This window comes from Orcinus orca, chromosome 14 (genome assembly GCF_937001465.1).
Source record: "Orcinus orca chromosome 14, mOrcOrc1.1, whole genome shotgun sequence".
Taxonomy (NCBI): Eukaryota; Metazoa; Chordata; class Mammalia; order Artiodactyla; family Delphinidae; genus Orcinus; species Orcinus orca.
This window is the reverse complement of record NC_064572.1, coordinates 7506747-7533044: the sequence shown is the minus strand read 5'-3', so window position 1 is coordinate 7533044 and position 26298 is coordinate 7506747. Positions and strand designations below refer to the sequence as shown.

Here is a 26298-nt window from a genome sequence, read left to right as displayed (position 1 = left end):
GACGGCTCGCACGCCAGGCATCGCCAGCCGAGCGCCGAGGCGCCGCGCCCATTGGCGGAGACGGTCGCGCGTCGAGGCCCGAGCGGCCCGGCCCAGCCCGCGGCGGCTCCGCGTCAATCAGTCATGGGGCTGCAGCCCAGAGCCGCCGCGGGGGCGGCGGGGCACTGGGCGCGGGGGCCCGGCTGAGCCGGCCGCGGAGCGCGAGCCTGCCGCGGAGACGACGGAGGCGGACGCGGGGCGACCCCGGCGGCGGCGGGGGGAGCGGGAGCCGCCTGGGATGTTCAGTGAGTGCGGGCGGCGGGCCGAGGGCGCGGGCGGCAGCGCAGGCGGCAGCGCGGCCTGGGCGGTGGGGGCGGGGCGAGCGGGCGGCACCGCCTGGAGGCCCGGAGCGCGGGCCCGGCCTCTTCTTCATTTACGGGAGAGGGAGTGTCTGTGGGCCGAAGTCGGGATGAAACTTGGCGCAGGGTGGCGGGGAGGACGCGGGCGAGCGCGGCGATGCCCACCTGCAAGGGCGCCCGCAAGGCGGCCGCGCCCCTGACAGCCGCGTACGGGGTGCGCGCCGCGGAGCCCCGAGGCCCTGAGCGCCCGGGCGCGACGTGGGCGGGGGAGCCGAGGGTGAGGGACCGGGTGTCCTAGGAGGCTCAGCGGAAGTGCTGCCCTCCCGACAGCGGTGAGAGCGCCCTGGGCTCGTGCCCCGCGGCGGCAGGCTGGAAGCGCTGATCTCTGACCTTGCAGGTGGAGGTCTAGGAAGGGAGACCCGGCTGGCAGGAATCGGGGCTGCGCTGGGAGGGGCGCGCGGGCAGGGGCCGTCTACTATTAGGTGACCTAGCGCTGCGGGGTAGGGCGGACACGGTGGCCGCCCCGGTCTGGGTCCCAGCTCTGCTTGAGGGTGGGAGTAGGAAGAGGAGTTTGGAGCCATAGCTTTACGCTCGGAGAAGCTTCATGTAGCGGAGGGGGCTTGGTGACTACATCGGCCTCAGGTCGAAACCATGTAACTACTATCTGTAACCTCTCGGAGCCTTCGTTTCCTCTTCAGTAAAATGGGGTAATGACTGATAAACTGGACCTTTTACAGGATACCCAAAAAAGGATTAATGAATGTGAAAATGCCTGACAAGTGGGAAGTATTCTGTAAATACTAGTTATCAGCTATTACAATTTCTTTTTTTGACAGAGAATACTTTCTAGGTTCCTCTTAGGCCTAAAGTTTTTGCGTTAAATGTAATTTTGATTTTTGTCAATTATAAATCATTCCTGCCTTAAAAATCAGTGTTAAATTGGCAAACCAAAAAATGGGCTTGCCTTGACCATTTTTTTGTTTGTGTTTTGTCATCAACAGTAAAGCAGATTTGTGTGTTTTGGAATAGTTTTGTTGCTTCTCCCTCTGAATGTGTGAGATTTGTTTGGTTCTATCACTGTGGAACTAGGTAAAGGCTCCTCTTAACTATTCAGTCACTGGTTTTTTGGTTTTACTTTCGCAAACAGATGTCCTTCATAATACCTATGAAGGACATCTCTGGAGAAAGGGCTGTTGTTTGTTTTGTTTATTTGATGATTCGTTTTAGCTGGAAGGGAGCCCCGGGGGCGCTCTGTTAAACCAGCATTACCCAGTGGACAGTGCTAGAAACCGTTTCTAGCCTCTCCATGTGACAGACAGACAGCTTCTCAGGTAGTAACTGTTGTGATCACTCTCTCAACGAGCATTTGGTAAGCTTTCACTGTTGTGTTTCCCGAGAGAAGCCTTTGAGCAGCAAGACACTGTAAAAGGTAAGAGCTCAGACCATGCAGCCAGGTGGCCCAAGCTCCCCTCCTGGCACCATGGACCCTTGGGCACCTGTCTGACTTCTTTGAGCCTCAGCTTTCTTATCTGAAGAATGCTCCCTAGCTTATAGGGTTCTCGGGAGGCGTAAACGAGATAGTCTACGTAAAGCACTTAAAATAGTATCTTACCTGTGATGTACACTCAGTAAGTGCCAGGTATTAGTAGTGGTGGTGTAGGAAACAAATAGTATGGTGATTCCTGTGATAGAGGTTTGTTCCTGGGTTTGGTGGGTGGAAGGAATCAGGCTCAAGGAAGCTTTGGGGAGGAAGAAGTGGCCAGGCTAGGCTGTGAAGCATGAGTGGGAGTTAGCTAAACCAGCTAGGAGTGCCATTTTGACCAAAGCCCCTAAGGTGAGAAGGCCTTGTGGTACCCACCTGTTTTGTAAACAGAGGCAGATAAGAGTAACCTCAGGGTGACACAGTGGAGATGATTTTTTTTTATCCTCCACACTGGTGAAGGAAGGAGAAAGTTTTTAAGCTGAGCACAGATGGCGTCAGATTAGCCGTTTGGAAAGATTGTGCCTGTAGTGGTGTGGGATTAAAAGTAGGGAAGGCCCAGCCACTTGTCCTGGCAGCTTTGTGTCTGCCTGTGACTCCAAAAGGAAAATGACTGCTTCGCAGAGGCAGGCACTTGAATCCAAATCCGGAGCCTAAAGAGCACTCTGAGAAGGCATGAGGAAACCAGATCACTCCAGGCCACCTTCTCTCTCAAAAAGCGTCTTCAAGGAGAGTATCCCTCTGAAAAGAGGGTGGTACCACATGTTTAAGTCTCTCCTGTTACAGGCACTGTAATTACTCTTTCCAACAACAAGATGCCGTTTGGGAAATACATATTGGACTGAAACAATCTCAGTCATTGCTAGTTCGGGATATTTATACCACCAATGTATCAACAGTAAGTGATACATTTAAAAAGTTCTGCCACCTGAATGGGTATTGATGGCTTGCGTTGAGATTTCCAGCGAGAGCATCAAGTGCTGTATCATAGATGATTTGGTAGGAGCGAAGATGGTGTGTTCTGGAAAATGGAATTTGATGATTCAGAGTGGCTTCAGTGACTACAGAGACGCTGGTGTTGAAGATGTAAGTGAATAGTTGGCGTAAAATTGTTTCATGAATTAATGTGTTGCCTTCTATATTTTAAAATACATGGAAGTTAATAAATTAAAGATTATAAGCAGACATTTGACTAATTGATCTGCAGTCCTAAAGGGTTTTTTTCTAGTTTAAGTTAGCCAAAAATTTTTCTTTTTTAATTTTCTCATTGCAGGGGTAAAGTTGTCTTAGGTTCGAGCTCGCCTTTTATGTGAACATTTTACAGAAAGTAACTGCTGCTCTGTTTGTCTACTGAAACAAATTCCTTTCCCCGTCTCATTTTTTAACTTCAAGAAGGTTTCAAGAATGTTGTGTACTGGCAAGTTTTAGAAAACACTATAGAAAACTCCCATTCATAAATCTTTGTTTAGCAGTCAAAGAAGATATCTTTCTGGTAAGATGTATGTAAATGTATATGTATCTTAGTAACCTTAGAGTGTTTGATAGTAATAAAAAGTTAGCTCCATTTTTACTAACAAAATACTAATTTTTGGAGATTTGGCAATTTAGGAATCAGAAGTGTTTTGCAAGACTTTGTGCATTGCCATTTTTAAGTCAAGGCACTGCTGCTTTAGTTTCACAAAGTAATGCCATGCTCTGGAACTGTGTTGTCCAATACAGAAAGCACGAGCCATGTGTGGTTGCTTACATTTTACTTAATGAAAATTAAAAATTCAATTCTTCAGCTGCGTTAGCCACATTTTAATTGCTAGATAGCCCTTTGTGGCTGGTGGCTACCACACTGAACAGTGCAGACCTAGAACATTTCCTTCATTGCAGGAAGTCCTATGGGCAGTACTACTCTAGAATAAAAAGTGATCCGGCTGCTCTGTGAGACACACACACATAAAGGATTCGGTGTCATTAAAGCATCTCCAAAACCTCACTTGCTGCATTTGAATTCCATTTCAGGGAGAATGATAAACATAGGAAACCATATCCCCCTTATTCTGAGAGCACAGCATCCTGTTTCTTCTGTCTACAGTGCTTGTAAATGGAGCCCACGTGAAAGGTATTCTTCATGACGTAAGACACGGTAAATGTAGGTAGCCGTTCTATAAATTTGAAGTAAGCATCAAATATTTGTGGCTTTCTTGGTTCATAAAAATCCAGAGAAATCATGTGCCTAAAGTAAACCGTCAAGAATTCCAAGCAGAAGCTAGATGACACTCACTTTACTTTTAATGTGAATTTCAAAGATAAAAGCCCTGTTCTAGGGAACTCTCCATCTGGGGGGGAACTAGAGAACAGTGATGGCAGGAGTGGGCAGTCTGCATGGGGTGCAGAGGGTGATTTTAAGCATGGCAGTAGCATAGTCAGTCTTTTTGTCTGGCTGCATTCAAAAGGGTGTTTGAGGTTGGCCTAGAGTAGTAGGAGGACATTGGAATAGTCCAGGTGAGAAGTGATTTGTGCTGTCAGATCGCAGCAGTGAGGATATGGTAGCACAATGGCTCCAAGAGAGTCCTGTTTAGAATAAAGAGTTGATGGCCATTTAGAAGTGAGGGGGAGGGAGATAGAGAAAAGCGTCTTAAGATGACAGTTTTCATTTGATTGGTTGGTTTTGGTTGTGGTTTTCTCTGTTGGTGGATGGTGGCACCATTAAGCTGGCTGGGAAAACTAGGAAAAGGAAGACGTATGGAAGGAAGAGAATTTGAGCACATCGAATTTCAGATGTTTGCAGCGTCCAGGTAGAGAAGTCTTGTAGACTTGAGCTCAGGAAGGTGATCTGACTAGAGACAGGACGAGTCTTGTGTCAGTAGGGAATGTGGAAGAGGGGAGCCAGAGACCTGCCTGCAGGGGAGGCGGTGTGTTCAGCAGCCTAGAAGCCATGTAAGATAGTGGGGAAAAGTGACAGATTTGACAAGAGTTGAGGAATCTCAAGTCTTAGTAAATAGCCCGCTGACATAGGAAGCAGGGTCGGCTGGCTGAGTAAGGAGACTGGAGCAGATTTGGGGGTGGCTGCAGGTAGGAAGCTGCAGGGAAAGGAAGTAGTTGACAAGGAAAGACTTCTGGGACTTTATGGAGGTCCCAGCTGATGTTAGTCAAGTTCTAGGGGCATCTGTCTGCCTGGCTGTATGATTTCTGCTCCACCCCCAACCCTCCTACCCAAATTAAACCCCCAGATTCTACATTGCATCCTGAGCCCGCAGCTGTGAGCCTTGTTCGTGTGCCATTTACTTCTTAGGACTCCATGGGAAAGAGCACAGGTTTTAGTTCAAGTGTATTCATGTTACGTCTGTGTCTGAGCAAAGCCTGAATATGAAAGGCCAACCTAATTTAAAAATTATATCATGTATGACTGAAACCGAGCTCATTTATTTTTCAGCTGCGATTTTTATTTTCACAAGCATTTTATCACAATGATTAATGCAAAAGCTTATTAGGTTTGTAGGTGCTACTAAGAGTGACCTTTTGATGGATTTTATAAGCACTTAGAATACTGCAAGGAAAGAGAAGAGAACTGATATATGAGCACCTACTAGGCACTTTACATGACCTCTCAGTTAAGAAAAAATACAAAATAATTTTTATCTGTTTTTAAGCATAAATTTATAATTGGAAAAAAATACACTTACTTTAAAAAACAACAACAACAGAAACACCTAGCTACTGTCCGTATACTCAGTTGGGGAACTGATTTCAGGATAGTGGTGGTGAGTTTGCCTGGATTTGTTTTGAACTCATTCATCCTCAAAGCTGACACCTTATATCTGAGGGGCAGGGGGAGACACACTGTTCATATAGTACTCTATTGGCATCTCATGGAATTGCGTAGTGCTTAGCCCATGAAGTGCTGGGCTGGGGGTGTCTCTCCGAGCAACCCTCCACCAACCATACACATTTGAACATAAGTGGGTGGGGTTAGGCTGTAGCAAAGAGTATTAAGAGAGTGGTTCTTCCTGCACAGTTGTTACTTTAAGGCAGGAAGGTGATCATGTCCTGATTTTCTGTAGCAACTTTGGTAACAGTAGGCAACTATTAATGCATGAGACATAGATACATATTGTGTCGGAATCCTCATGTTAATTTCCAGAAATCCTAATAATGTGACATGAAAAGAAAGGTATGTGATCATCCATTTTTAACTTTAAAGTTAAAATATTTTCTGTCAATTGAAAATTAAGGGAAACCCTGAAATTTTTAACAAAGATGTAATTAGATTGAAACTCAATTTAAATTTAAAAGATTTTATAATTACGGGAAAAGATAAACAGGTAACTTGGAATTGCAGTGTTAGTCTCATGTCTGAGTCTCTCAAGAGACAGGTCTGTTTTTAAGAAGGTTTGTGGGGTTTTTTCCCATTTCATTTATTATTTGCTTCACTTGAAATATGTGTGTCCTGGAATCAAGTCCAGGGCAGTCAGTTGGATAACGTCCCTGGTATTTCAGTTGAGCGTGGCTGTACAAGAGACTGATGCCCGCGTTCCTCCCGCCCAGACTCTTGGCCCTGCAGCTGGCTCACAGCCCACCCTCAGGGAAGGTCCTTGTCCTACATGGTGGTTTGGAGCCAGAAACTGCTGTTCCAGACAGCTAATTTGGGCAAATTCATTGGCATCAGTATTTACCAGCTAGTTTCTAGTAATCCCCAATATGGCCTGTTTTTTACTATTGTTCATTCTCACCGCTTTCTGTTCACTCTCTCTTTTCCCCTCCTCTTCAGACATGCATATACATTGTCCCACCTTGGGGACACTTGGCATTGCAGGGTCTGCTGTGTCAGTTTTCCCATGTCTTTTCCTGTGCACATTTTTTTTTTCCCCCTGTTAGAGAGATGACCTCTTACTCCCATCTTACCTGAAACACTAAGGGACACACATTGATACAAGCATGCACTCCCATGGCAACAAGAGATGGGCAGTAGGAAGTCTGGAAAAGTTTTAGTCCCAGCCAAAATACAAGGCATCAGGCTGCTTTGGAAGAGCTTGGAGACTAAGAACTCTTGAAGTTAGATTGAAAGCATCTTTAGCAAGCGGCGTAGGGTCGTGTGGTGGCGGGGCCGGGGGTGGGAGCCTGGTGGATTGACTGCTTCTGACTTGGGTCCAAACTGGCAAAGGATAGTACTCTCACAGTCTCTGCACTTAAATTTTTTTTCTCTAAATATTACATTGAATCAGAATCTCCAAGGCTGAAATTATTTATACACACACTCGCAGGAGACTCTTATGTGTAACCAGGTTAGAAAACCATACAAAATCACTGAAATAGTCAAACTGGTACAGGAATGCTTATTAGTAACCACAAAGAAACAATTATCTGTCTCCATCAATGGACAGATGAATACTTAGAGCAGTGATCCCCACTCTCAAAGTCTCAGAATTCTTGTATGAACAATAGAAAAAAAACCTTAATTAAAAAATAATCTGGGGACTTCTCTGGTGGTGCAGTGGCTAAGAATCCACCTGCCAGTGCAGGGGACATGGGTTCAAGCTCTGGTCCGGGAAGATCCCACATGCTGCAGAGCAACTAAGCCCACGTGCCACAACTACTGAGCCTGCACTCTAGAGCCCGCGAGCCACAACTACTGAGCCCACGTGCCACAACTATTGAAGCCCGCACGCCTAGAGCCCGTGCTCCTCAACAAGAGAAGCCACCACAATGAAAAGCCCGCCTGCCACAACGAAGAGTAGCCCCCGCTTGCCGCAACTAGAGAAAGCCCGCGCGCAGCAGTGAAGACCCAACGCAGCCAAAAATTAAAAAAAAAAAAAATCTGAGTTGTCATACAGTGAAAGACTAACACACCATAACCAAGTGAGGCAAATTCCATAGTGAAAGGTGGTTCAGTATGAGGAAATTTGTTACTGTTTCACTGTATCACTGAATCTCAATCATTTCAGACCCAGTGCCCCTCCTTTCTAACAAATATTTGATACTGTCTCTGGTAATCCAGAAATGAAATGCATAGATAATATAATCATTCTTTATACCTGGTTTAAAATAATATATTTATGATTTCTTAACATTTTATATTTGTATATAAATATATGTGTTTTTGTGTGTGCATGTCTCCAGCCTTCACTGTTTGCTCTGTTGTGTGACTTTTAGGCAATTGAAAAGTCGATCTTCAGATTGTGTTTTAAAAGAGTTACCATGAATCAGTTTGGAAGGATTATTTATTTGCAGATGATTCTGGAACAACTTGTTTGCTGCAGTATCTGGGTAAAATAGTTGTTTGGTTATTCACCACATATTGTACACTGAAAGAAATTGTAATGGATAAAAATTAGATACAGATAAACTTTTTTTAATATTTAAAGAAAAAATAAATAACAGGTTTTTGGAATGGGGGGAATTTTAAATCTTAAAAACAAATGGAGGAGATCACAAAGGAGAAAGCCAGTGCATGTAATTGAAACTGAAAATTTAAACACATCCAAATAAACTATCAAAAACACATCTTCCACACACAAAAAAATTAGAAGTCCTTGATTTAGAGAAAGTTACCCTGGTGGGGACCATCACATGTGTATGGATAAGGTTGCATGCATTCCAAAATGGACACGATATTCTGATCCTGAAGAAGAAAATATTTTTTACATCACAGAAGTGAACCTAGAAAATTCATTCAGCTGTCACTGGTCATCTGGACTGCAGTATTCTTTACTCCAGGCAGAGGAGTGTTTGAGGCCCATGGCAGTATCAGGGGTTCCTGTCATTCTTGATAATAAATTTAGCAGTCAAGGAAAATAGTCCTTTTGGAGGGGGAACCGCCAACTTAGCTTGAATTATCAGAAGTTATTTACCCCTGTTGAGTGCATTTCCTTCCGTATAAGAATTCATGAGATTTTCTAACACATATACATACCCTCTTACAATGTTGATGCTTTTCTGTACCTGGCGTTACAAATAAAGTGTGAAAGAGGTAAACAGTATGATTGACATGAAAACACACTGCTCAAATCCTTGACTCAGCGCCAGCAGCCTTTTCCTGACTGCTAAGAGAAAACATAGCTCTCCCTTTCCCCATTATTAACTTCTCACTTTCTAACACCTCTTTACCCGGTTTCTGAATGTCTCAGGGCTCTGATTTCGTGCTGCCTCCTGCCTGCTTTCTGGCTGGCTCCCTGCTCCCTGAACCCCTCTCCCTGAGCGAGGGGCGGCCGGGAACACAGGGCCCTGGAATTCCTCGGAGTGGATTGAAATCATGGTCCTAAATGGAGTTTGCAGAGGATCTGTGGAGCTTTTTTTTTTCGGGGGGGGGGGGCGCACCTTGCAACACGTAGGCATGTGAGATCTTAGTTCCCCAACCAGGAATCGACCCCATGTCCCCTACAGTGGAAGCGCGGAGTGTTAACACTGGCCCGCCAGGGAAGTCCCGTGGGGCTTTATTATCTAGGCTATTCCTGTTTTCCATCATTGAAGTTGGCCGTGTTTTCATCGGGACAATACATAAAGTGGAAGAGAGGGTGAGGTTGGTCTTAAGGCTCTCAAGTCAGCCAGGAGACTGGCCACGTGGCCTCTACCCACGCGTGACGTCAGGCTGTCCCTATGGTTCCCCCTCAGGTCATGAAACGGGTGCGCACCGAGCAGATTCAGATGGCCGTGTCCTGCTACCTCAAACGCCGGCAGTACGGGGACGCGGACGGCCCACTGAAGCAAGGCCTGCGGCTGTCGCAGAGCGCCGAGGAGATGGCCACCAGCCTCGCAGGTACCACCCACCCCCGTCCCGGAGGCAGCGTCCAGCCCAAGTGCCTCTGAAAACCCCCCGCCCAACACGTCCTCCTGCAGGATCCCGGGGGCTTTGAGCTGTACCTGATGTCGTGTGCGACTTTCTCTTTCCGTGAGCTAGGGCCAGGGTCTCTGTCCCCCTCTTGCACGTGTCCCCTCCCCTGTCGCTTGGGCCTCACCCGTGGAAGGCACGTTCTCCAGTTGGATGAGTCCTTTGGGATCAGTGGGTGGAAATGTTGGCATCATACACGTGTTCCTGAGACTTTTAACATTTCTTTTTGCTTCTGCTCTTTGTTTTGAAATTGGATTTGGATTCTTTTTTAGAAAAACTTTGGAGAAATTTTTCCTGCCGTGCTGTCAGGATGGTTATGAGCGTCTTTAAATGGCCGGGTGTGGGGAGCTTAAGGTGGCAGTGCCTTCTCCAGCTCAGCCCGGCTCCTCAGGGGAAGCCTCCTTCCCTTCAGTGTCAGACCCACTCACTCTCCCTCGCCTTCAGACTCTGCTGGGTTCCCCTGACAAGGACAGGGCCAGGCGATGAACTCGGAATCGATTCATGAAAGCCTTAATGTTTCTAGTAGGATGGCCAGTGTACAGGACCAGAGTAGTTCCTTCTAAACTCGCCGTCACGGCCTTTGATAAGCTCCTGCTGGCCTGTGTTCATTGGAGCCTGTGCTGTTGCTGATAGACAGTAGGGCAAAGCACTGTTAAATTTGTGTTCTCAGTTGTCTTCTTTTCGATACGATGGCGTATTAGGAGAGTCAGTGTTCCTGGAAAACCACCAGGAAAAGCGGGAAGCTTCTAAAGTGTGATTATTGTAAGATTTTGTCCTAGGTTTTTCTGTTGATTGAGTAATCGGAATACTTACATCTGCGTTCAGCAGATGGTCGTGAAGGCCTGCTGGTGGCCAGGTGCTGAGAAGTTCTCGAGAGAGCTAAGACTCGACCCTGGCTCCCGAGGAGCTCTGCTACAGTCAGCTGAGGCAGGCGGATGAGCGCACGCGGGCGGCGTGCCATGGTCCCGTGAGGGCTGCTCAGCCTCCATACGAGCAAAGAAGGTGGTGCTCTCAGGTTGGCCGGCAGGTCACAAGGGCTTCCCAGAAGGTCTCATGTTCCCAGCATATAGTCAGGGGTCAGTAAATCATAGAAGGCATGAGCTGAGTTTCCAGAGAACCATTAGGAGCTTATCGGGGGGCAAAGCTGGGGGCGGGTGTCCAGGTTATCAGATGTGGGTCCTAGGAGGATGGCCGTGGTGGCTGTGTTGACGGGGGAAGGCCCGGATTGGCGCCAGGGGATCTAGTCAGAAGGCCGCAGCGTGATCCAGTGAGAGGTCAGGACAGCCTGAGCTAAAGGGTGGTCATCGGAATGGCAAGGGGAGGATGCCTGTGAGGGCTTGTGACTGTAGGACTCGAGACTGGTTCCCTCACGGCGGGGCAGCAGGAGGGCCCGCAGCCTTCCAGCGTGTGTCCGAGTTCCTGGAGGGGCGCTGACTCTCTTCCCATCTGTCTCCCCGCCTCTCGATGCTCTCTGTCGTGTCTCCTTGGCCCTGCTGCATTAATTACATTCCTGCTTCCTCTTTCCCACGTGCGTCCGACGCACGTTGGTGTTCGTCCGGATTGTTGTTGAAGATGGCTTGTCAGTCCCCCGCCGCCTCTCCCCAGTTGTGAGGTCCCCCACCCCACCCCCAGCAGAAAGGGTAGGAGAATTTTGCTTTTCTTGTTAGAAAGCATGAACTCACAGAATGGCGATGAAGTGCATGTTTACATCCTGAGTATTGAGACTCCAGCCTCCTTCCTCCTCTCGCTGCCGAGAACACTGCCATCCAGGCACCTGCTGTCCAGGAAGGTGATTAAAAGCCTCGCCCCTGGTGAATCTGTCCTGCCCAACAGAATGGACCTAAAGACATCGCCAGCAGGGAATTGCCCATCCAGGTCCTCTTGGGTGATAAGCGCACGCCCAGAGTTCCCATCAGCTCTGTGGTGCCTCACTTTCAGATAACTAGGGACTGTCAGATCCTGGAAGAAACTGATCTGCTTCATATGAAAAATTTAAGGAAACAGTGAGAAGCAACTTGAAGGAAGCAAACAGCAGAGAGAAAAAAAACCTTCAAAACTACCATCATTGATAGCCTTGAAACAAGAAGAGACTGCTATTTTAAGAGAAGAAAACATTGAGATAAATACATGACAGGGAAACTGAAAAATCATTCGAAGGGTTGAAAGTTGAGGAAGCCTCCCAGAAAGTAGAGCAGAGAGACAAAAAATGGAAAATCTGGGAGACATTAAAGGGTCAGTTCAGGAGACCTACCTCGAAATTGTAGGCGTCCCAGAAAGAGAACACAGGAGAGAAAGCAACAAAATGATTCAAGAAAATTTCTCAGAACTGGAAGACGTGAATTTCCAGATTGAAAGGGCCCACTGAATGCCCAGCACGGGGGTTGAAGATGGACCCATCCCAAGGCACACGATGGTACAGTGTCAGGTCCTGGGGTCAGATGCGTCCAGAGGAGTCTCTCGTGAGCCTGTGTGCCTCTCCTCTCTCGTCCAGCTCGCGTACCCTGTGCTTTATACCTTTTGTTCCTCTGCTGTCACGTCACTGGGTGTCAGGAGCGGGTGGGGTAGGCATGTCGGTCATATTTAACCAGAAGCCCCAACGTACTTTGAAAACGGGCTGAGATGTCAGATGCTACAGCTGCACCTCCTTCCATCCATCCTGCCACGTTTTGGGCTGGCGATTGTCTTTGCCGTCCCCATCTTATGTATCTTTTCCTCCTTAGTCCAATCAGAATCTGGTTGTGCCAACATAGTGTCTGCGGCCCCTTGCCAGGCAGAGCCCCAGCAATATGAAGTGCAGTTCGGACGGCTGCGGAATTTCCTCACCGGTAAGTACTCCACACGACCCCCTTCTCTTGTTAAAAAAGGGCGCTGCGAATTTCCCTCAGAACCATCTGTGTTCCAGCTCTGGTGTTAGGTACCAGGGATTCAAAGGTGGTTGAACGCAGGCCTTGCATTCACACTTATGGTCTATTGGAACTCCCAAGAGAGTCAAATCAGGAGATTAAAGTGTGCAAGGGCAGGGCTCTGGGTGTGTTACTCACTGTTTTGTCCATGGCCTTCAACACAGTGACTGTGACTTGTGTTGAATAAGTAGAAGCTCAGTCAGCCATGTAGGGAAACCTCCTTAAATGCAGCAGGTGTGAAATGGACGTTGATATCACTACCAGTGATACAGTACATCTCAAAATGGTTTTTTCCCCTTATTTCCAAAAATGCAAGACAGTAATCCTCATGAATCAGCAACACCAAAAAATTAGAAGTTGTAATTTAGTCCAGTTCGTGGGTGCTGTGATAACCACAGACACACTGAATCAGTAGATATGAGTTCTAATGAGTTTTTCTAATTCACTCTATGACTTTTTAAATTAATCACTCTAAAAAATGTAGTCGTGTAGCCTTTCTGGGGCCTTTAGTTCCTCATATGTAAAGTGAAGAAGGCTATTCAGAGGCAAAACCAAGTGATTTCGTCTAGTCCTAAGATGACTGATTATAATTTTAATGTTGAAAAGTGATTACACTAAGCGAGACCATGTTGATTCTGGTTATTAATCAAAGTCTTTTGTTGAGTACTTTATACAAAACACCTTGAGGTACAAGAAATACAAAACTTTCTCTGTCCTCAAAGGATGGAGAGTAATTAGCATGTATTGGTTAGTAGAAAATTATAGCTAAAATACTTTGAAGTTGTTTTATTTTTTTTTCCTTATTTGAACAACCCTCAGGTTAATAATTTTTAATGGTAAAGAGGCATAGTAAGTGATCAATATATAAACCAAAATAATAGACCTAATTTTGCACACTTAGAGTTGTCCTAATTTTACTTCACCCTTATAATGGTTAGTATTTTAAAGGAAAGAATCCACATTTCTGGTATTCCGTAGTCGGGCAAAATGACCAAAATGTTACAGGAAATAAAGATTACAAAATAAAACCCTGAAGAAGGTCATCTTATCAGTCTCACAGTTGTTGACTGTTGAATTCATTCTGTTGAATTGTTACAAAGATGAAAAAATTGCGAAGACTAAGGGTCTAATAAAAAGAGTCTATTGTGTTTAAACTGGAAAGAAAGAAACTCCATTAAGATCCTCACATCATATAAATGTTAAATGTCTCAGAACAGTGATCAGCTGCTTTCCATGTCCACTAAAGATAAAAAAAGAAAAATTGGATTTATAAGAAGGATTTCATTCAGAGGTAAGCAAGAACTTGGAGATAATCAAGTTATTTTTCATTATTGGCATTGGTTTTTGAGGCTTTGAGCAGTTTTTAAATTTTTTAAAATCAGTTTTTAGAAAGTTATTTTACTCGGTTTTTTAAATACGGTTATGATTTCTCCCTGAGAGACTTCTCTCATCAACCTAGTGGTGAGGAAGCTGGTTTAGAAAGAAGTGCCTGGTGTCTTCCAGCCCTTCTCTTTCCCTCAGTCATCCTGTACTTACGTGAGGCTGACTGTCCTGGGCTAGGTATTGCAGGAGAGTGTATTGATGGGGGCCCGCCCTCTGATGAGGGAGCCAGGCAACGCGGAAGCTCCGAATCTGTCACTGTAATAGTCTCCATCAGCCTTTTCCTACGCAATTTCTCATCTTGTTTCAAAACTGAGAAGGCTGCTGTCTGTTACCTTGTCTGTGATTTAATTCTTTTTTTTTTTTTTGCACTACGTGGGCCTCTTACTGTTGTGGCCTCTCCCGTTGCGGAGCACAGGCTCCGGACGCGCAGGCTCAGCGGCCATGGCTCACGGGCCCAGCCGCTCCGCGGCATGTGGGATCCTCCAGGACTGGGGCACGAACCCGTGTCCCCTGCATCGGCAGGTGGACTCTCAACCACTGCGCCACCAGGGAAGCCCTGTAATTTAATTTTTTAATCCTTGGTCACAGGTTATTTTGAGGGGGTGAGTATATGTGTTTTTCCTCACAGACTGCTTTTCCTGGAACATTTTTCTCCATCTTCAGGGCTCTGAAGAGCAGTCAACCAAGTCAAATGAAGAGTTATTTCCTGAGCACCAAGATGAAATACAACATGTAGTCATTAATCTGAACTGAAAGTTAACCCTAACATAAGAAGGCTAGAAGTCACAGTTTTGCATGAGATGTGACTGGGGGAGTGTTTTCATAGGCCAAGACGGAGCCAGTTGCTGGGTGTTCGTGGGAGCTGCATTTGGAGTGAAGGGAGGGGCTGGCGTGGGGTGGTCAGAGGCAGCCTTCCTGAGGAGGGTAGGGTCGACGTTAGCACTTGCACGCTGGGCATCTGTGCCAGAGTGGGAGGATCCGGCCTACGTGCGAAGGCATGAGCAAAGGGGCAGAGACGGTGATGATTTTTTCAGGAACAGCGAAGGAGCCGGCTTTGTTGAAAATGGGCTTTCAGGGAGGGATAAATTGGGAGATTGGGATTGACATACACACACTACTATATGCAAAATAGGTAACTAATAAGGACCTACTGTACAGCACAGGGAACTCTACTCAGTAGTCTGTAATGACCTATATGGGAAAAGAATCTAAAAGAGTGGATAGGTGTATGTGTGCAGCTGACTCACTTTGCTGTACAGCAGAAACTAACACAACATGGTAAGTCAACTATACTCCAATAAAAAAAAATTTTTTTTTAAGAGAAAAAAGAAAATGGGCTTTCAGATTGGAGATAAAGACAGACAAAATGGAGGCAAGATCTGACCACAGGGGTAGAAGTGTGACCCTCATCCTGTGTGATGGAGACAAGCCTGGGCGTGAATGTGGGTGTGGAAGCAGTGGACGAGAGTGTTTGTGGGAGGGGCGATGGGAGGCCAGCCTGAGTCCACTGTGGTCCCTGAGGAGTGAGACAGGGCTGTGGATGCTGAAAGTGGGGTCTTCAGTTCACAGTTACATTGTCAAGGTAGGATCTCCAGGGCTAAGGAGTAAAGAAGGGAGAAGAGCTGAGGATGCCTCAGGCTCTTTGGTGGGGGTGGGGTATACTGAACAGAAATAAGTCAGGTTTTATTTTTTACGTTGTTACGATGATAGCATCCTGCTACGTAACACAGAAGATACAGACTGTGATACAGTACTCAGCATCAGCCCCGGGGAGATACAAAGTAAATTCTAGGAGATGGTAACTCTCGAAGGAGATAACAGAGAAAGGTAAGAGGTTCTAAGGCTGAGCTCCCTCCAGTATTTCTCCTCCAGAAGCTGTGGGGCTGAGAGCTGCCGTGAGCTTGCCTGTTGCTCCAGGGCCTTTCCTACAGGACATGTAGTGGGAAGAGCATAGCCTATGGGGTCAGTCACTCTGGATCTGAATCTGGGGACAGCTGTGACTCCTAGACACAATGTGGGTGTAAGTGCCTGGCTTGTGGGAGGCACACATGCAGTGGTAGTTCTGCAGAGTGAGGTGAGCCTTCGAGGAACAGGGAAGAGGAGGAGCCCCCAGGCAGGGACACGAAGGTGCAGGCCAGCTGGTGCTGTTTCAGAGCTGAGGACGGTGTGCAGTCGGTGGGCCCAGCCCTGTGGAGAAGGGCCAGGGAGTGAGGACCAACAAGCTCGGTGTTCGTTTAACTTAGTGTCCTTTCAGTAAAATATAAGGTGTATGTTACGATTTCAAGGGAACGAGATTCAAATTGAGCTAAGACTTAATGTTAGTCTCACCTTGTTCCACATATAGAATATGTTGATTGGAGCTTTATACCTAATATACTGTTCTCTTCAGACAAGAAAGAACAGTTAAGCAGCTTTGAAACTATGGGCTGAAACAACAGTGAATTTCAGTAAGTTTTAAAGTACTGCATCCCTATTTCTAGATGGCTAGTTTTTTTTAATCCTGGACTTAGTAAATTAAAATGCCTTTTATTTTTGAAAATAAGCCTGAAACTAAGATTGTAAGGAGTTGAAAACAGCCCTTCGTCCCAATAGAATATATTGGACGTCTAATTGGTAAGGGTTGAATCTTTTTGTTTGTTTTAATTAGTATTTGGGGAAAGAAATATTCCAGAGGTCTTCTAAAGAATTACAGTATGTAAGGAAATATTGAAATCTGTATTAGGGTTCTCCAGAGAAACAGAACCAACAAAATGAATATGTATAGAGAGATTTATCTTAAGGAATTGGCTCACGTGATTGTGGAGACTGACGAGTCCAAAATCTGTGGGGCAGGCCTGCAGGCTGGGACTCAGGAGAGCTGCAGTTCATGTCCACAGGCCGCCTGCTGGCCGATTCCTTCTCCCCGCCCAGGGAGGTCAGTCTTTGTTCTCCTAAGGCCTTCAGCTGATTAGACGAGGCCCACCCACATGTGGAGGGTAATCCAGTGTACTTAGTCTACTGACTTAAATGTTCATCTCATCTTAAAAAATGCCTTCACAGAAATATCTAGAATAATGTGTGAACAGGTTTCTGGGCACTGTGGCCCAGCCAAGTTGACACATAAAATTAACCATCACAAGTCCACCACCTATAGACTTGTGATGGCACCCTTACCCATGTCCTTAAACCATAATTAACCTGCAAGTAAAGGTGATTAACAAGGTCATACTTCTACTTAACATGGTACAGCTATCCCAAGTACAACCAAGAATGCCCTAATGCCTTCCTCAGAAGAGGAAGCAAAGTCCACAGGTGATGTTTACCCTTCTCCTTGAGATCCCATAACTTAAATACTGTGATGTAAAGTTAACAATACTTAAACACTATGATATAGGGAATTCCCTGGTGGTCCAGTGGTTAGGATTCCACGTTTCCACTGCAGGGGGCCAGGGTTTGATCACTGGTCAGGGAACTAAAATTCCACATGCTACACGGCACGGGCAAAACAAAAAGAAAAGATACAATGATACAAAGTCACTATAACTTATGTTCCATGGTAAGGGGATAAGAAAGGAAAGAAAACAAAGATATTTGCTTATGTATAGGTATACACACACACACAAACACGTTCATAACAAAATAAGGAGGAATACTCATGACAGGTCCAGTCCTGGGTTCTGTCACTGGTCACGTGGTCATAGCTGGTCTTCACCTTCCTCTGCCACCTATTCTGTATTCCCTTTGCCTTCAGTTAGTGCCTCAGCTGGTCCTGGTTCTTTACCTGGTGGGATGATGCAAAGCTTCGTGCCTGAAGGGCCTGGGCCACTACTTGTCCTGCCTGGATTGGATTGTTGCATATTTCCACTCACCTTAACTTCAGGGATGGTGGTACTAAGAGATGCCCTAAGTGACCTCCTGTGTCCCAGACACACTGTCCTCGGCTCCCTGTGGAGCACAGTCCAGTTTCCCCTCGGCATTCAGGGTCACTCACCACAGCCAGCACCAGAGCTCACTGTGCCTGTTGGTACAGAGGCAGGAGCCCTGACTTCAGTTCAGCGGGATCAGTGCGATTGAAGTTCATCTTCTAAGAATGCATTTGAGTGGGGGCATGTTGATCCTCAAATGCACCTACTCTGCAGTTAATTCACCTGTGATGAGGTGAAACAGAGCATCAAGCAGAGAGAGCGTGCAGGAATCATCTCCCTTCCAGTTAGGGAGATAAGATTCCCTAATGCCGTGTTCCTGAATCTTGAGCCAGGTGTGGATTCCTTTTCAGGAAAAAAAGAAGAAAGCAAGAAAATGCTAGCGGAAGTGCTAAGAGCTGACGTAAAGCATTTTTATATTAATTACTTAGGTATGTACAGACATTACACATGAAACCTTTATGCTTTATTTTGTATAAAAGCTAAACTCATTTACATATAAAGTACAAGCAAAACCACAAAAATAAACTTCAAATTGACAACAAGTGAAAGTAACAGATGGATTTTGCCAGTCATAACTTGCTACTCTAACGGGCCTAGGGCTGGTGTCACCCAGCTTCCCTGAGGTGCTGGTGCCTGCGATGGCCCTGCTCGCTGGCCACTTGCCTCCGTCCAGATGGCTGTGGAACCTTCGCTCCGTCACAGCTCTCTCTGCCCTCCCTCACTTAAGTGTCACACACACTTCTGTGCTTTTCTCATTAGCCTGTGACAAAGCTGTACACTTCTTTGAACATTCTTTGTCATGTACTTTCATGGTGTTAAAGTCTCAGGTTAGTAAATGATTTAGTCTTAATGACATGAAAGTGTTCCACTTGTAAATTATCACTGCAAAAGAGAAGTTGTACTTTTTAACCAGCAAAATCAAAATGAGTACACTGACAGATGTGGGACAATTACAGATGAACGATGTCATGTTGCCGTTGAGACATGGCAGTCAGGGGGGCTAGACATGTTAATGAACCCACTAAACTAAGAACTTGATATTACTGCAGGTGATGGGGCCAAGAGGAATCACAGAACAAAGTACAGCACTAAAACTGTATGTTAATACTTACTTGCTAAAGGCCATCCAGATAATTCTGAATTTACCTGTGTTCATTGTTTTTTAAATTATCAAGTTAAGGTTTCTGTGAAGAACTCAGTCTCCCGAGAATGCATCTAAGGTCTCTCCAAGGTCTCAGGTCCCAGTTGGAGCAACACTAATGTGCTGGGGAAAATACTAACCCTTGAAGACCTGGTACGAGCTACTGAATGCATGTGAGAACAGGCATCGCTTAACCTCTGGCCATCGAATTCTGGGTTTACGGCTGACTTCGGGCCGTGTTTGCTGGCCTTCAGGGTCCGTGCTCTTCCTTCCTCAGTCCCGGCTTGGACTTTGAGTGTGCAGAATTCTGTGTTGGGCTTATACTTCAATCCATAGCCTCAGAAAGTAGGGTCCCGGCCAGAAGAGGCCATGTGACGGCGGGCTCCCCAGGAGACTCTGCTGACGGTAAAGGCCCTGCTTCTCTTTCATTACAGATTCTGAATCCCAGCACAGCCATGAAGTGATGCCTCTCCTCTACCCCCTCTTTGTCTACCTCCACCTCAACCTGGTCCAGAGCAGTCCCAAGAGCACGGTGGAAAGCTTTTACAGCCGCTTCCATGGAATGTTTCTGCAGAATGCCAGCCAGAAGGACGTCATCGAGCAGCTGCAGACCACCCAGACCATCCAGGACATCCTGTCTAACTTGCGGCTGCGGGCCTTCCTGGACAACAAGTACGTGGTCCGCCTGCAGGAAGACAGCTACAACTACCTTCTCCGCTACCTCCAGAGTGACAATAACACTGCGCTGTGCAGAGTCCTCACCTGGCACATCCACCTGGATGTGCAGCCCGCCAAGAGGACGGACTACCAGCTCTACGCCAGCGGCGGCCCCTCCCGGGGCGAGGGCGGCGGCCTGGAGCCTGCCGACGTGCCCGCGCCCATCCTGCAGAACGAGGCCGCGCTGGAGGTCCTGCAGGAGAGCATTAAGCGTGTCAAGGATGGCCCCCCCTCTCTCACCACCATCTGCTTCTACGCCTTCTACAACACGGAGCAGCTGCTGAACACGGCGGAGGTCTCCCCGGACAGCAAGCTGCTCGCCGCTGGCTTTGACAACTCCTGTATAAAACTGTGGAGTCTGCGCTCCAAGAAGTTAAAATCCGAACCGCATCAAGTAGACGTGTCCCGCATCCACTTGGCTTGTGATATCTTGGAGAAGGAGGTAGGAATGTCGGTCTTTCTTCCCTGCGTCTGCCTTACTAATCAGCTTGGAATATTCGTACCAAACGTGACAGATCTTACGGCAAACGCACTTCCTTATTTCCCGCATCGTATAGCTAACGCCAGACTCATGCCTCGTAACCTGTAGCCAGTGACTCCCTGCTAATGCCCAGCCTTGGCGGAGACAATAAGCAATTAGACGTAGGATCACTGGGTCAGAGGGTCTGCGTCTTAAAGTGTGATACTGCCGCCTCCCAGTGCCATGAGCAGTAGATGAGGACACTGGTTTCTCTCCACCCTCGCCCACCCTGGCTGCTCTCGGCCTTTCGAGGGCAGTGCAAGTCCTCTGGCTTCACCCAGGGTGCCGCCATTTCGTCCAGCAGTCGGTGTGATGAGCTGGTTCGCTCTGTTTGCGGGTGGTAGTTGAAAAGGGCAGGCACAGTGGCCTGAGTTTCAGGTCACCGAGAGTCATTGCCTCAAAAAGAGCATGGGCAAAGGGAGATAGAAATTGAACTGCACAGAGTTCACCTTCCCTGAGAGTGGCGCCACGGAAGTTGTGGGTAGGATAGCGCTGTCGTATCACCACTGAAATTCAGGTGGCTCGGCCTCAAGTTACTTGGGATGGAAAACCTTTGCACCAGGTTGAAAAGTTAACGAGTAAAAAAAAAAATCACTCGAGTTAATTTCCCGTTACTGATGAGGGTAGCAAGAATATTGGTGTACAAATTAAGCCCCTTTTCTACCTATTCCTGTTTTCTTAGTCACCTTCCAGTTAGTATGGCCTTCGAGTCTTTGCTTCTTGCAGTTAAGACAGTATAATTAGAGGAGTTTGTTAGGATGAGAAAAGAGTCTAAATTCCGATGCACCAACTTCGATTTCTAGAATTCTGTAGTGCCCTCCAGAACGTGTTTCAGTGCGCGAGTTTAGCTTCCTTGGAGACACAGCTCTAGCGTCTTGGTGGTTCTTCACGTACAGTGAGGGATACTGCCCTCGTTTACTCTGTTTTTTACTTAAAAAAACTATTCCTACCGACCTTATTAGCTTTGATGATACTGAGTTTGGGGATTTTTCTAGGCATTAAAAAATAATACAAAGGAAGAGAGCAAAGGTAGAAAGATAGATGCAAAGATGGAAAGAACGTTAGCCTAAAATAAAAGTTTTTAAGATTACACCGTGGCTACCGCTGCATTTTGTAACATGTGAATTGTATCTCATTTTTTTAAAAAAACCAAAACAGTAACCAAAAGCTCCTGTGTAAGCATAAAATTATCCCAAATGCACCTGGATTTACAGCCCTGCCCTCCAGCTTCTGTTGTCTCCACGTGAAGAGAAGCTAGATTAGCCTCGGAAATGTGTTCGCTGGGCCCGCAGTGCTCCCGTCACCCGGTGCCAGCAGCCTGGGAATGGGGAGCGGGCCTGCCCTCCCTCCCCCACTTTGCTGCACACCGGATGGAAATAGCTTGTCGATTGGCAGCTGTGTGTTTTTAATATTTGCACAGCATGGCAAAACCACAGGTCCCCAGTGGAGGACTTGCCCTTCTTTCCAGTTATGTGGACAGGACAGAACCACCCTCATCACCACCAGCCTCCCCGCCCTCAGCCCAGCAGTGCAGCACCTGTGTTCAGTTCATTTAACGTCTGGTCATTCTGCCCCCAATCTGGTCGTCTTTAGGTTTGAAAAATCAAGTCAGTGTTGTCAGTAATACTCAGTTCTGTAACTTGTGTATAAAACTGTCATTTAGATCTGGCCAATAGGAGTATAATGTGAGCCATATATGTAACTTAAATCGTCCTAGTAGTCACATTACAAAAGTAAAAAGAAGTAGTCAAAATTAATTTTAGTAATGTATTTTCAATCCAATATGGCCAAAATATTGTCATTTCTACACATAAGCAGTATTTTTTAAATATTAACGAAGTCTGTTATAGTCTCCCTTTTTGTCCTAAGCCTTAGAAATCCGTTGTGTATTTACACGTAGAGCACACGTCCATTCACACTAGCCAGCAGCCACCTTTTCTCTCCTAGGTCAGGTTGCTGTCATCTCTCACACACATAGCAGTGTCTCACTTGCTTCCAAGTCTCACCCACTCCCAAGCCCAGCCATATTTAATTTCTTTCAGCTCCATCGGTAGCTAATTGGAGAACAGCCCCGGGCTGACTTTCAGACCCCAAAGTACCCTGATCTAGGAATGACCACGCTGTGAGCTGGGCCACTTGGAACGTCCTAGCACAGAAGCAGACGGAGGGACTCCATGGCCTAAAGCAGGGTCAGCAGACTATAGTATTTGAAGATGTTGTATTTCTTATTCTTTGAAAATTTCTGGTTTAAGCATGTCTCATCATGTACATAATATAGTTTATTATTACATGAAAGTACTTTACAAATTAGAAATTCCTATTTGGGATGCATCTGGGGTGGAATTTACTGTGAGGGTTTAGACAGTGGCAGGGCATTTGCGGTGCTGTTCTGTTAGCATGGGAGGCTCCGTGAGGCCAGGCACGTGTGACCCACTGCCTGTTCAGGGTTTCAGCTTGACTGTGCTGAGGCCCTAATGGGGATGGGTTGAGCCACAGAAAAAAATGTGGCCGGACTATTTTAAGCTGCGGTCCTGGCAGGGAGCTGATAGGGATAGCCAGCAGGCCCATGCTGGCTTCCCTATTTCTTGGTTTGTAGAGTCAACCAGGCACTTTTCCACAGGCTCAGGACAATGGCTGGGCCCCTGGGGAGTCCAGCTTGACTCCGGTGTGTCCTGCTCTCTGCCTGTGAGCACACAGAGGGGAGACCCACTTCCATGACTGCCTGGTCCAAATGAAGACCTCTTAAGCCTCGGAGACTACCGTGTGCCCTTGTCGGCCGCTAGCTTTCAGAGGCCCTCTGTGTAACTCACCCAGGGTTGTTTCTTGCCCCCGCAGCTCTGACACAAACTCTCCGGTGCAGAGCAGTAACTTTAAAGTGTTGTTGTAATCTCTTTGGAAAGGAAAATTACTAATATTCTTGGTAACGCTCAGTAGAACCTTAAGCTCTCAAACGCTTAAGTGCTTTTAATGTTGAGTATCTGGAAGAGCCATTTTGAATCTTCATGGACATCAGTGTTTATTTTCTCTTAACTTTTCTCCAATACATAAACGTTGGAGGCATTCATTCCATTTTGAATTTAATAGTTTTCAGATTAAAAGGATGCCCTTTTTCTGTCCAGAGGCTCACGAGGCAAGCGGTTCATGAAGCTTCATCCTACCTCCTGCTCTTCCAGTGAGGTCACTTGGCTTTATGAATTCCAGGGTGAGGACAGCTGCAGTTTTAAGGAGCTTGTCCGCGAGAGAATGAACGGAGAGTGGGTTTGAACACAGAGAGTGTGCTTGTGGGGAAGAGGATGAGGAGAGGGGCCCCCCCACACCACGAGCCGTCCTTTCTGTCGCCACACCTAGGGATTCATTTCCAAGACTCACATGAGTCACTTGGCTTTATTTAGAGCAATTCTGACTCCACGCCTCATTTGTTACTTTGGGAAAATATTTGAGACCCTCCAGAGAGTCACGGTTTCAAAACTCTTCTTTCCTTTGGACACAAACCGTTCATGCCTGGTCACAGGGTGTGAGCATAACTTGCTGATGGCTGCACCCCTGGCCTACTGTTATTTCTGCGGTATGTCCAGGTTTTAGTTTTGGATGAACTCCCGCAGCGGTTCTGTATAAAAATCTTGAAACCGCGCCTGCCTCCATCACTGGCCCCAGGCGTGGCGGTAACAGGCATGTGGAGATTTTTCTAAACGGACTGGAGACGGGGGCAGCATAGCCTGCAAAGCAGCTGAGACTGACGGGCGAAGACATGCCAGTAGAAGAGCATCTAAGAACATAAGTTCAAAAGTACGTCTTTTCGAGCGATCGGCTCTTGAAATCGGTTCTCCTCAACCTAAGAGTAAGGTCCACAGTCATCGCTCTGCACTAGTAGCCTTGCTGTAGTCTTAGCTGCGAGGTGAATTTAAGGAAGGCAATTTGTAAGTGGTAGGAGACTTTTTATTCAGTTATGCAATTAAGAGTTCTTCTCCTGGAGTCACCATAAAGAGCAGGGTCGTTCACTGAGTATATGCTGTTTCCCAAGCAGGTCTGTTTCTAGACGTTTGTTTTCCATGACAGACCACTAAACGCTCTTCTCTTTGTGTGTGTGTGTGTGTGTGTGTGTGTGTGTGCATGCATGCGTGCGTCCCCGCAGGACGACGAGGACGATAACGCAGGCACGGAGATGAAGGTCCTGCGGGGACACTGCGGGCCAGTGTACAGCACCAGGTTCCTTGCGGACAGCTCAGGGCTGCTCTCCTGCTCTGAGGACATGTCCATCAGGTACTGGGACCTTGGCAGCTTCACCAACACCGTGCTGTACCAGGGCCACGCCTACCCCGTGTGGGACCTGGACATCAGCCCGCACAGCCTGTACTTCGCCAGTGGGTCCCACGACCGCACGGCCAGGCTGTGGTCGTTTGATCGGACGCACCCGCTACGCATCTACGCCGGGCACCTGGCAGACGTGGACTGCGTCAAGTTCCACCCCAATTCAAACTACTTAGCCACGGGCTCGACCGACAAGACGGTCCGGCTGTGGAGCACCCAGCAGGGGAACTCGGTGAGGCTCTTCACGGGCCACCGCGGCCCCGTGCTCTCTCTGGCCTTTTCCCCCAACGGTAAGTACTTGGCATCGGCGGGCGAGGACCAGCGGCTGAAGCTGTGGGACTTGGCGTCCGGGACCCTCTACAAAGAGCTTCGGGGCCACACGGACAACATCACCAGCCTCACCTTCAGCCCGGACAGCAGCCTGATCGCGTCGGCGTCCATGGACAACTCGGTGCGCATCTGGGACATCAGGAGCGCGCACTGCAGCGCACCCGCTGACGGCTCGTCCAGCGAGCTCGTGGGCGTCTACACCGGCCAGATGAGCAACGTGTTGAGCGTGCAGTTCATGGCCTGCAACCTCCTGCTGGTGACCGGAATCACACAAGAAAATCAGGAACATTGATTTTTATCTTTGATGTAACGGACTGGGGCGTGCGAAGGGCTCCAGACGACAAGTCTTAGGACAGACGTATGAAATCACTGACTGACTGTGAAGGACTCCCCGCGTCCCCACGCATCCCCCCTCGCGCCCCCACGCATCCCCCCTCGCGCCCCCTCATCCCGCGGACATCCCGAGCCCGCCACCCTTTGCTCAGCCCCCAAGTGTGGAGGGACGGGGGGAGGAAGGGCGGTGACGGGGAACGAACGTGAGATCAAGAATCACGGAGATCCCGCGGTGTCCCCCTGCCGGCCCCTTCCTGTCTCTGGAGCCAAGATGCCCTCACCTCGCCGGGGCTGCACTTGGCCAGAGGAGGTTTGCTGGGCGCCCTCCCCAGGAGCAGTGCTGCAGGGTCACTGGGTGGAAGGGACTCTATCTAGGTAGAATTCGGGGACGGGAACGAGGAAAGGGGGCGGGGTCATCCTGGCAAATGTCTTTCCTTTTTCGTGACTACAGAGAACCAGGATTTTTTATTATTATTATAATTATTATTATTAATGAGAAGAGGAAACCTAGCACTGGCAGAGGGGGCCTTCTCTGCTCTCATCTTTCAGGTTTTACTCCTGGCACTGGCTGTGATACTTGGAATTTTGAGGTTCAGGGAATTCAGAGAATTTGGTCGTACAGTGTATTGGGCAAAAGGGAAAATTTCTGGGTGACAGATTGATCACTCCAGCTGACATGTTTCTAGAAGTGGGTGGGTGGATTTGATTGAGAAAGTCTTGGGCTCTTGCAGTGATGGTGGGATAGATTCTTTTCGTGGCTGCACTTCTATTAACAGTTCTCTCCCCTGAAAGGACAGATTGTGGTAAAGAAATGAAAATAATTGGAAGTGAGAAGTCAAAAGATAGAATTAGAAAATGTTGAATTTTCGAATGATTCTGAGGTGTGGCTCTTCCAGTGTCTTTTTCCCCTGAGATCATCCCTCCCACCTCCTGCTTTGCAATAGCAGTTTAATGAACAGTCTGTGAAACAAATCTTAAGTACGAACACACACGTCGAAAACTACGCTCTGAAGATAAAGCAACTTCTAATTTGTGGAAAAAGGATTAAATATTTCTGTTTTCTGAAAAGAGTTATTTTGTATTTTGTTTTCTATTAAAATGTATTTAGTTTCAAAAAACAAAAA

General features: G+C 47.2%; 1 protein-coding gene across 11 annotated transcripts; it reads left to right on the top strand.

The window, feature by feature from the left end:
- Positions 1-123: 123 nt before the first annotated feature.
- TAF5L (TATA-box binding protein associated factor 5 like) lies at positions 124-26298 on the top strand. 11 transcript variants are annotated; one of them, XM_033408905.2, is made up of 8 exons: positions 2555-2904; positions 3092-3310; positions 3829-3928; positions 7960-8073; positions 9418-9562; positions 12355-12459; positions 19401-20125; positions 24336-26298. In XM_033408905.2, exons 4-8 carry the CDS (start codon positions 8005-8007, stop codon positions 25131-25133), a joined length of 1842 nt encoding a protein of 613 aa, XP_033264796.2. In that variant the 5' UTR covers positions 2555-2904; positions 3092-3310; positions 3829-3928; positions 7960-8004; the 3' UTR covers positions 25134-26298. The 11 variants fall into 11 exon arrangements, with proteins under 11 accessions (XP_004281611.2, XP_033264798.2, XP_049553375.1 ...); XM_033408907.2 differs by lacking the exons at positions 2555-2904; positions 3092-3310 and adding an exon at positions 363-1767; XM_033408904.2 differs by lacking the exon at positions 3092-3310.